The 12533-nt window shown below is 35.0% G+C and overlaps 1 protein-coding gene across 1 annotated transcript in view; it reads right to left on the bottom strand.

Moving 5' to 3' along the window:
* TUSC3 (tumor suppressor candidate 3) overlaps window positions 1-12533 on the bottom strand; it is a 107152-nt gene that overhangs the window by 61933 nt on the left and 32686 nt on the right. Inside the window, exon 2 of the mRNA XM_018926425.3 lies at window positions 6690-6859. Within this exon, the coding sequence (XP_018781970.2) occupies window positions 6690-6859 (170 nt within the window). The remainder of the gene's footprint in view (window positions 1-6689; window positions 6860-12533) is intronic.

Here is a 12533-nt window from a genome sequence, read left to right on the forward strand (position 1 = left end):
GAAGGAATGCTCGCAGTACTTTCTCATTTAGACAGACTCCTTTGCTAATTTCCATTTTTCTGTTTAATCACATCCACTGTAGAGTCCAAACCAGTGTTTTACCACTTGAAAACTCAGCTTTGCATACGATAAGATTCTGAAATAGTACAAATGTGTTCTGCAGCTTTTCTCAAAACAGTGTTTCTAGAAAAACAGTTCTATGTGTTTCATGGTGCAGAACACTATTTAAAAGCTGTAAATGCAAAAATCTGTTTGCTGCAAGAGAAACTCTGCACTAAACATATATAAGAGAAAGCAAAGAAGGGGAAGACATTTACAGGATCACAGATAGCAGAAGACCTTCCCCATTTCTCCATAACTGAGATCAACCTTAGACATGAAATATATTACATACAAACTCCAGCACAGTTGTCTAGTATTAAGAAATCTGCTGTACATGAAAAAAAAAAAAATCATAGAATGCAAAGACTTAAAATGGAAATTGATGATCTCTTATTCCCACAAAGAATTAAATAACATGAAGCACAATAAAACTCAACTGTCACCCTTATTACCTGACTCGGTAAAATTTACTACTTAACACCCTTACTCAATGGGCAGTTTGCAATTAAAAAAAGAAAAGAAGCAATTTAGGCATTAGATTGGTTACTTCTAGAAACAGATATTATCACTAAGCAGACTAACATTCATTGTCATCCTGAAGAGGGCAGTCAGACAACATCAAAGGAATGCTGTAAAAATCTTAAGCAGTATCTGTAGTGTACTTTTCTGTTAAACCTGCTATATTTAAGCTCAACCATTTTTAATATAAGAACAAGATGAAAATCAGTTCATCTTGATGCCACCATTCTTCTTTATCTACCTTTGACTTGTGATGAAACAGTACTTGTGGGAAATTTAGATACTCCACTTATTACCCCACTATTTGAGAGGTCTCTTGTTCCCATTGATCTCCACATATTTTGCATCTTGAAACTATTTTGAATTAATGGGTAACATTTAAAGTATTATTCTGCAAAAGACTGCATTTTTTGTAAGAGACTCCAAGCACAATTTCATATTCTCACTGAAAATAGCAAACCATTCTATGGCATCCTCATAGAAGCTCTTGAAGGCGTGGAAAAGAGTGAAACAAGGAGCAGCAGCAATACAAAGTTAAAGGATTACCTCACACACTTAACTGAAGATCATCCTATACACCACTGTATCACTGCCAATTGAAAAATTTCTGATAGAATAACATTAGCTGGTTCATTCCTTTTCAGACACAATAACAGTAAAAAGAATAAGCACTTGACTGAGAAAACTCAGTCTTCAATTCTCATTTATCAGTTTGACAATATCAACTGTCAAGTTTTTATCTACCTATCTCTACAATTACTTCATATCCATTCTCTCTGCTTGTTTCTAGGAAGTAATGTTAATTATACAAAATTACCAGAATAATTATGTGAAAATCTATAAAGGCATAAAAGCAAAGAACTACACTTGGTCTGAACTCAACGGAATATAATGTTAGCACTGCTCGTTTGCTTGACAGGATTGTTTAATAGATGGAGAAGATTTGAATGTTATTGCTGCTATAGTCACCTCTTTAGAATTTCATCATAATAGCAACACAAGAGCTAGCAACAACAACAGTAATATTGGCCAGCTGGCAGAAAATAGAGGCCAGATCAAAAGGGAATGGCTACTATTAGATTTAATCAGAAAATTCAATATACTGGAAAGTAAGCTGCTAAGCAAATGCTCTACAGAAATTCTTCCATTATTCAAGAGCTGCTCATGAAATATTAAAAGTTTTATTTAAAAAGATTAATTATGTGTGTGTCTATAGCAGTTAATCAGATTTGTATAACTTGAGCTATATTTAATGAGATTAATCTTATTCTATTGGTCTGACATTATAGTAAGGAAAACACAAACTGAATATTAGGAAAAAAATAGAAGAGTATGGAATTATTTGAGAAAGAAAGTACTAAAGCATTATTTTCTGGCACACTATGTACAAAACTTTAAAATGTGCAGTTGGCACAGAATGTACTACCAGGTTATTTACACATTTTTATCCATCTGTTTAAAGTAAACTGTGATCAGTGCTGCAATTTACTTCAATACAACTCCTGGCTTTTATTTGCAATGGTGCTCCCCAAAACTGAAGGAACAAGGGGCTAAAAGCATATTTTGACATCTTCTTGGTGTCAAGAAGGCAATAAATTAAGAATGGTTATTTGATTTTGTTTAGGCTGACTCATGTCTTGATGAAAAGCACTGAAAAATCTACAAATGTGTCCAGAAAATTCACTAAACACAACAGAGTATATACACTCATTGAAAACCATGCAGGGTTTTGCAATCGAGGTATCCATAAAAGGAGAAAGCAAGCTAAAATCTATGCTATTCTATTTACAGCATCCCATGAGATTTTCAATATTCTGCAGAGGAAAAGAAGATATGAGGACCTCTTCTGTAGAAGTTGCAAAGTAAAAGAATAAAAAGATTGTGATCTCAGGAAGAATAAGGAGTCTGTTGTGATCCAAGTATAAAATTACTGCCTTGGTTAAGCAGGACTCATCAATACTTCTATCAAGGTCCTGAAGTGCACAGGAAAAGCAATTGCAGAACTTTCATCAGCTTGTTCCAAATTTCCTTCATTGAACAAAAGGTCTCACTACATTCAAGGGACCTGTAAATGATTTTCTCACTATCTGCTCTTTATCAGCAAGCAAAAAACTAAAAGACATTGGATCGTGTTTCTTCTTTCTGATGACTGTCACAATTCTTGCTGTTGATCTACTCTTGCATCAGCTACTTGATGTCTTCTGAGACTTTTTTTAAGCAGGGAAACCAACAAAATTCTTTTTTTTCCTTTTTTTTTCAGAATTAAAAAAACCTCCTCTTGGAGGCCTCATTAACATGGTAGGTGCTAATAAAACTACTTGGAACCTCTTTTCAAGTATTTTTCCACTTCCTCATCTTTTCAAGGAACACTAAGAAAAAAAACCAATATAAAATAGACATCTTTTTGTTGATGGGCTTCAGCTGTTCGGGAAAAGCTCAAGTGAACAGTCTCATTCCTCTGACCCAAACATCCCTTTCTAAATGAAAATACCCCAGCAATGAATTTGAAAAATGAACCAAATGAAATTGTGAACTGTTGGATAACAAGCAAAACACCTCTTGTATGCACCTGCATTCAAAGCAGAGATGGTTGCTTCTCCCAGTCAGATAAGAGAAGCAGACCTTAGAAAGCAAATTAAAGACTTCATATAATGTGTTTATGGAGTGGTCAGATGGTACAGCAACAAAAAAAAAGGGAGCTAATTATAACAATGGAAGATGCAGAGGAACAGTCCGCATTAGCAGGCTTGAGCTAAAGCCCTTTTGTAGGTGAAAATCAAAACACTAATCAAGTGAGGCAAGGGGGGGGTCACTGAATTCTGGCTGGTAAAAGGTGGTGATCACTTTGAAAAATGTCGTGATAATAAAATGAGGGAGCAGATTGCAAGATGCAAGAAGATGAAAGGCACAGAAGCCGGCAGCAGATCTTCCCCAAAAAAGGCATTCAAGTTAATCCAGGAGTTACCATTTGCCTGTATGCAATACAAAGGCTGAAGAACAGTCCCCCCCATCCCTGTGAAGCTATTCCTGTCAGAGTGAATGTGATTTTTTTCTCCTTCTTACACACATAAGTAATTTTTTTCAGCAGCGTGACTGATGTGGGTAACAGAGATAAACTGCCTAGTTGAATGAAGACCTAAGGACAAAGGGAAAAAGGAAGCTAGTCTTACACCCTGAGTCAGTATTTAGAGTGAGATTATTTTTGACTGCTCATCCAAACTGATTCATCATCACAGTGCATCAAAGGGCCTTTCAGTATCTACTTCCAATGTACTGCTGAAGAATATATAAACCAAGAACAGCAGTAACAGGTAAATCAATTAAAACTAACTAAGTTTAATTTCCTGTAACCAGAACAGTTTAATCAAACACATTTCCAAACATGCATGGAAAAAAATCCATCCTAAGCCATTAGAAACACATTCCAGCTCTGTTTGAGAGCACATTGAATATCTAATCAGCTATTCCTACTTCATTTCCTAACACCAGCTATGTCATTTTGAACTTAAATAACTGGGACAACAGAAAAACTGACGTTCATGCCACCACTAACACAGTTGTAAATGCATCAGATGTCTTTCAATATTCTTTTGGATCAGAAAACTGGAACTTGTTTGTTTCTCCACAAAGCTAGATGAAAGAGTTCTGCTTTAGAATAAAGACAAAATTTCCTTGAAAAAGATTCCAGAAGTGTGACTAGAAGCTCTACTAATACATATACATAGCTGCTGGTTTTCACAAGTCTTCATGTGTTAGGACTAGATTGATTCAGACAGGATTGACTGAAAGGATATTTTTTACATACAAAAGCTTTATCTTATCTGACCCAAAGATGACTTTGTATGCAGCATTTTAACACTAAATTGATATGTTTTCCATACACTTTCACAAATCATATGATTTGTGTGACTGATGTTGTAACATCCTCCTTGCTGCACAGAAATGTCTCCGATTGCCTGAGACAAATTTGGTCAGCTTTCCACATGTATCATAGAAAGATAAAATACAGAAGTGTCAAATCTACACGCCAAAAGGAAAAGAAAACTTTTTTTTTTTTTTGGATAATTTTGTGGTGCTTAAACCAACCACACCCAATTTTTAGAGAGGAAAAAAGTTCTCACTCTTGTGACAAAGTTACTCAAAGTCTAAGATTTCAGACTAGGTATTTCTTCATACTGGAAATATGACATTGATTTTTTTATTTCTATGCCATTATTTTGACTACTAGCAGTTAACTTAAATCTTGAACAAGAGCATCTTCACAGAACATTACAGATTAAGTTAAAAAAATCAATTTAGCCTTTAGGCAAAGTGGCTAGTGAACAGCTAACAATCGAGTAATGCATGCCTTTCAGTTCTATATATCCTGACAGTGCTCCTGTCCATTAATTAACCATTGATTTGAAAATGTCAATTTTCCTGATCATGGTTTTATATGTGCTATGATCAACCTCATTAAATTCCTTTTATTTCACATGAACAAGTGGATCGCATCTTCACATTTATTTAAACAAACTCAGCTGAAAGTTCTATGCTGATTTTTCCTTCATTTTATGCCTAAAGATTTTCAATTGCTACTTCACAAGATATCTAGTCTGTTCTTTCCTAAGATGAAGTTTATAAGCTCTTTTTCAGTACAGTAAACAATATACAGTTGCAAGCAGAATAAACTTCCTTAATAACAGCAATATTTATGTGGCTTAACATGCCCTACAGAAGACCTATATGTACAACACAGAAAGAATTTGCCATGGCCATTATAATGACAAATACAATGACCCTTATAAAGCTGAACTTGATGCCTCTCCTGTAGCTTTACCCACTGGTAAATAAAGGAATGATATAAAACAATATAGTAAACTTTCCACTCCTGTATCATCTCCTGAAGTTGAACTCTGGCAATATAAAGAAGAAACAGCAAAGAAACTAATGAACTAAAAATTAACTTCACCTAAGAATGTTGGACAATTTCTGTACCTAATCCTTCAGCTTCACAGTTCATATAGGGAGGGTGGAGTGGAAAGACAACCTACATACTCTCCCTCAAAACTGACCAACTGACTTCAATGACAGAAAATTAATATATAAAACCTAATAAAAAACATAGACAATTACAGATACCCAAGTTAAAGCATCAGTTATAAAGGCCACATTCCAGCACATCAGAAGTCTAACACACTGTTACATTTACCAATTTCACATATAGTTTAAATAAATCTATTTAAAAACAAGAAACAGTGTTACCTCATATACAGCCTATATTTTTTTCATAGTCTTACAAAATACTCTACTGCCTATTTAAATAGTGTTTAGAGCTCCCTGCTCAATAATCCCATTTATTGCTAAACACAGTCATTTCTAATGCATATTTTGGCCGAAGAAGGTTTTATTAGCACAGTTTCTGATTTAGTGAGGTAATTAAGTGCATGACTACCTTTCAGTGCCTTGGCCCTATTTCCCTATCATTAGTCATTTTTGGATTAACTTATTGCACTAGGAACTTGCAGAGAGAGATCTTGAACTTACAGGTCTACTAGAGACACTCTAATACATATTCATAATGGAGCTACCAGAACACATCAAATTACTGTGACAGACAGTATTCCACAATACCTATGACCTCATGGAGAAATGCGCTAGCACATAAGAACTGTCCAAAGATGTGAAATCAGAGGGTAAGACATCTGCATGAGCACCTTGGGCATCTCTTAACTGTAGAAATCACTGAAGTGCCATATTATTAAATCATTTTTGTCACAAAATGCCTTGGAAAGATCATGGTTAACTGATAGTAAAATAATGCTGATTTCTTAAAGAGAAAGTCTTCCTCAGCTGTGTACATTTTATTCAACTACAATTTAAAAATTAAAACCGGGATGAATTCTAAAATGTGACACATGGATGAAATGCGGTTGAAAAGATGCTGTAACAAGCTCATGAGTCTGTTGATTATTGAGCATCTACCCCACGCAAAGAACAAGCCTACTTGGCATACTGCACATTGATTCCAACATTCACTGGAAAAGCGAGGTAAGGAAGATGAGAAAGGTCACCAAGGTATAAATTACCTGCACACAGAGCACTGCCGCTGTGGCTGGAGAGCAGTGAACATCACTACCACAGAGTAGTTACGAGGTGGGGCCTTCACAAATCTTCGGAATTTATCGCCATTCATGCGGATGACTGAACGCCTTGAGCTCCACTCCATCAGCTGTTCCACTTTCTCAGCCAAAAGATTCTGTATTTGAGGACAAGCATGAGGAATGTTTAAGCTTAAAAATTTAAGCGCTTTGTATCTATATTCTGCCTTTGCACCCTCCAAACTTCCCTGGACTCAAGATGGAAGTTATACATAGCTGTATGTAGCAGAGTTTAGCTAATAGCATAATTTAGTCTTTCATGTCGTCAATGAGACTAAGTATTTAAAAGAATAACTCAATGTGATCTTAAACAGAAAGAATACATAAAATAAAATCAAACAGGTTGTTACCAAAGACAAAGGAGTAGAGTAAGGATCACTGCCTAACAACAAGTTACCAGTACAGCAATTATTAAACCTCCATTTAAAAAACTGAAGTTTTCGAAAACTAAAAAAACCTTATGTTGTATTTACTCTGTTTAGTAAAAATCACAGTAGTATATTGTCAGTCACTTGAGTATAAAGATGAAAGAAAAATGTACATACAAAGAGACAGAAATAGTTACTGCATTTAGACTTTCCTACAAATGTAGAAATTCTAGTGAATTTAAATTCAGGCAAGTTTTATATTTTGCTAGAGACAAGACTGCACTGTCAAATAAACTCATCTAGGTACATTCCATTATGAGATCAATGTTTTAAGCTGATCTCAAGACTGAGAAGCACAAAATATTTTGATTGAACTACCATTATATAAGAAAAATCTGCTTGTGTATTGTCTTTTGCTTGAAAGCATTCCATCCCTTAAAAGCAAGCTATGAGACATACTAAAAGACAGCCCTCTTTATCTATCTATTTCTGTGAGAATCTATTCAGGGGTTTGGGTTTTTGTTTTTTTTTATCAAGTAAACCTGATTCCATAAATGCTCAGCAGAAAGTGTTTATTTTCCTAAGTCACCTAGGTTCAGCAAGGTTGTACTGAACATGCTGTAGGTGGATATCAGGATTAATGCATCTATCTTGGTGTAAGTCATCAGCTCCATGCTCACTGGTCCTGTGGAAGCTGCCTTTATCAAATAAAAACTAAAAATAAGAGTGGAGGGCACTGGCATATTACAACTCAAAAGCTAAGTGCTGAGAGAAAGTGAGAAGGACAGAGAAGGGGGCAGACAGGAACAGAAAGTGAGGAAGGCACACCAACCAAAGAGGAAACTAACTTCAGAAAACTTGAAGATGCAAGAACTCTGTTAAAATACACATAAATTAGTGAAAGGGTTTAAAGATCGGTCAGGCTCCACTGGGAAGGGTAGAACAAACTAGCTTAAAAAACCTATTGAAATAGGGACACTTTCAGAAAAGAGAGCCTGATGACAGGTAAAAAGCAAACACTGTAAGAACAACTGAGCAAGAAGACAAGGTGGATATTCTGAGATATTTTTTTAATGGAATAGAGTAGAAAAACTAGGTCATCTAGTAACATTTTGACAAATCAGTAATGCTATGAATGAGCAGAGATAGATATATGAGGGTAGGAAGGAATGAATTGCAAGGATAAAGAAAAACTATATTTTGCCTGTCAGAACTTCCACCTTCAAAATTATCACAGCCCCTGAGGGGCTGTGCCCCCCTAAGCACAGGTCATCAGAAGGCCTGAGTCTAAAAGAAGCTTTGATGAGTATGGATCATGAATAGTTCTGAAATACCTGCATTTACTTGACCCTATTAAAAAAATCCTTTAGGTTTTTGATCCTGTTCTCAGAATTTAGCTGGTATCTGTAATCATGAATGTGAAGGAGAGATTACAATTCTGTTTATCATGAGAATATCAATGATTCAATTGAAACCATATTTTTTCTTTTTCTAAAGGACATATGTTTCTGGTGGTTTTGCCTCAAGAAGATATTATGTAAGTTCTTTTCTTTAAAAAGAATCATAAAGCATATTACACAAAAATTAGGCTTATACATTTGTAAAATTTCCTTCAATTAGCAGTGTCAGGATTAAATCCTTGTTCATTTCAAAAGATTCACTCGTTTTGCATCAGGCACACCAGCCAGTAATGCACAATAAAATATGAGGAGATAAAAAGGATGGGAACCAGTATATCCAAAAGCTTTAATTATTCAAGCAAAAAGATAAACCAAAGAGAACTAATAAAAAGATGTAACTTTTACATTAACAGAGGAATGATGCATAATATCCTACCTGCTACAGAAAAACAAATACTTTTCAGATTAGGCCTTATTCAAAGAAAGGAAACCCGGGAAATAGCATTAAGGGTATGAAAGCAAAAGCAGGATCTTGAAAAAAAAAACAGGAGAGGGAAAAAAATCCAGCTCTGTTAGTGCTACATCATTTGCTTCTATAAAATATAGTTATATAGAAGAATGTTACTCAGAGAAGTCCCAATTCTAGTTTTACTTGGAAGCTAGCTGTCGATAAAAATTAGTATTGATTCCTTTAGATTCAGCCATGGATAACATCACCTTTACACAGCTCTTGTGCACTACTCACTGTAATGTTCTCAACCACTTTTATCACTTGTTTGGTTTTTCCTATATGCACTAGTAAAAAGCTCATAACTGCACTAATATATGTGTACTACACTAGGTAAAATCAAGCTAATATTTCAGGTGTGTAGTCATTAGGTACAATGTATATACTTGCTTCACTGCATTCTGAAGAAATCTATTTTTTTCAAATAGAAAGTTATGAAATAGACTGCAGATAGTGGTTTGCCTCACAAAACATTCTGCTATAGGCTACACTTCTCTCAGGTAACTGACTGCACTTCATATCCTACCAATATTTTGTACACTTTATTTCAGAAAATGTCTTCTACAGAGTAATTAATAGAAGACACCTTGGGACTGACATCTCTTGAATTCACAGTACAGTCTTTCTGACTTGTAAGTCTTTAGAAAAATATGAAGGTCTAATATTGGTTTTGTCAATTACAAAATATTTTCACAATACATGCTCCTCAGTAAGTTAGCAACCTTTTCCTCATTTCATTTATTAATGAAATCGAACAAATAAATCTGAGAAATCAAAGTTTGCATTTTAGCCATGCATTTGACTTTAAAGCTGAGTCTTAAGGGAATATGGCACATTTTAAAATTTTAACTGTCTAATTCAGCTTTGGATCAAAAAGGCACCCACCCAACAGACACTACACTCAGACAATTGGTGCCCTGTTAACAGGCACAGGGCAGGGTAATGCATGTTTTATGTATACTGAAGCCAGCAGACCAGTCTTAAGGATTTCATAATTCAGAATCTAATTTAGATATTTTTGTTATATTTGATATTATTTTTTTTTAAGACAGAAGTGTAGAAAACAGAAAAACATACTGTTGAATAAAAGCATGAGCTCTACATGTCAAAACTTTTCTCCTGTACAAAAGAAGAGTGTTGAAAAGTGAAGGAAAACAGCCAAAAAAAAAAAAAAGAACAAAAAGGGAAAGAATTTTTCATATTACCCTTTGAAAAATAATCTACTAAAATCCTAGAAAGCACTGTTAGAAAAGACAATGGTCTATCCCAAATTGTTCTTGCTATGAAGGTACTGAAACCAAACAGACTTTCTTTCACCCTTTACTGTCCAACTATACAATTCATACATATAATTGTCATCAAAGTGAATTCCCATGGGTATTCTAGACACTCACAAATTTTATTAACTTGCCTCTTTTCACCCCCTGGGAAAAGTTTTCTGCCAGAAAAAATCTGGAAGTAGGAGACAATGGCTAAATCTAACAAAACACATGCAGAGATGACAGACACAACAACTGTTACTCAAATCCAGATAACAAGGGACACTACCTCATTTTCACTCCAGATTTCTAATTCTCTGCTGCTTTCCATAGTCTCTCCAAGTAAAGACTCTACATATATTTAAACCTAGTCATTTATAGAATTCCTCTAAGCACTTACCAGATTTATGTGGATAACTGAAAGGGTTTTAGTTGAAACACTAAAGGGAAAAAACAAAAAAAAAAACAAAACAAAACCAACCAAACAAAACCACCCAAAAACTCCCCCCCCCCAAAAAAAAACCCAAGAAACCCAAACCCTAAGTATGACAAAGGAAATTCCTCCTGTAAAAAGAAAACTCTGTGTGTGATGTTGCAAATAGCTACAAAAGGATCAACAGGTAACAGTCTGTAAAAGCACTGAGAACATTAAATCCATTAACAAAGAAGCAGCCATGTATCATTTACTTATTTTCATTAGCTGATGCCACAAGCAGAATATAAGAACATGTATGACCTATGTGTACAAACAAAACAAATGCTAATTTCTGTAAACAAACAGAACTACAACATTACTTGCTGCTCCTACACTGTTTTTTCGCAAGTGAAAATATATGGCACATCAACATTTTAAAAAAACGAAAGAACCCTGAAAAATCTGAGAAAATCCAAAATCCAGGAAATTTCCTACACAACAAATAAAGCTATTAATTATTTAGAAAATGGGATTATTTCATAAAGCGATCATCTACAAAAATTGTCTTTGCTCCTGAAATAGTGACAGCCATTGCTATCTTTTCCTCAATCCTGTTAAGCAGATGAGCACTCCCCACTGAAAAAAAAGCTGCTTGGGAAAACAATTCTAAAAAATTCCTCTTTTATCCCTAAGGCTAGTAAATGATTTTTCCATTTGCAATTTTCCCTATTACTGAGTCATGAAAAAAGCAAAAAAAAAAGGCAAATTACATCTATTATAGATCTTAGTTTCAGTGATGTGATGAAACAACCAAGCTACCTGTCAAAAAGCTAAGTGTGACAAATTATGAAAGTAAAGATGCTAGCAGGCCAAGCTTCTGGCATCTGCACCTGAAGCGATTCCCTATTAGGGACTGCTTCTCAGTGATCCCTCATAACTCTCTCTGCTTCTTAACCCAATAGAGCTTGACATCTACAAGCCTTCCCTTTCATACTCTGTGACTAGCAGATTAGCTACTGAAAACACAGCTTTACTTATTCATTCTCCCAAGACACAGTGCCTACAAGACAAAGCATAAGCAACAAGAATCACCTTGTATACACACATGGTGCCTCACTTGACTTTTAATCTTTCTTGGCCAGATTTTCTAAATTTCTTTGGGTCCAAATAAGACTGTTGTGGGCAGGGGGTACCAAACAACAAAAAACAAAAGTGCTGCTTGCTCTGTCTGTCCAGTGGATGTCCCTGATATTTTCAAGATTTCTTCTTTACACTTCCTTTCATTTACTTTGCCTTCCATTAGAATAACATGACACAGGTAACCTAAGGCATAAGGAGCTATTGGAAAAAAGCAAAGAACTGAGTCCTAGTGATATTATTCAGTGATTCAGTGCTCAAATTAGACTCCTTCTCTTTGAAAAACACCAGATCTAACACTTTACATCTTTCAAGTTTCAGAAAGGGTTTTAGGTTTTCTGATGTAATAGGGTCCTGAATACTGCTCAATATGTGAACCTGGAAGACTAAGACCTCAGCTCTAGAAAGACTGGGTCAAAAGCAGTAACGTGAGATACCTATACTAGAAGTATCAATTAGCCAGGGAATCAATCTACTAGTAAGGCTGAAGCATTGTTTATTACCAAGCCATTCCCCTTTCCTGGTAAAAAATTCCAATATACTCCAGCACTTCAAATTTTCTGTAGTGAAAGAAATAAAGAGTTTCTAATTAATGTTTTGATACCACATTTGCTACTGGAGAGGAGCTAACTACAGATTTTGTTAAGTATTTCTGAAATGATGCTGCAAATTTAAAAAAAAAATA

Source organism: Serinus canaria, chromosome 4 (assembly GCF_022539315.1).
Source record: "Serinus canaria isolate serCan28SL12 chromosome 4, serCan2020, whole genome shotgun sequence".
NCBI classification, from domain to species: Eukaryota; Metazoa; Chordata; class Aves; order Passeriformes; family Fringillidae; genus Serinus; species Serinus canaria.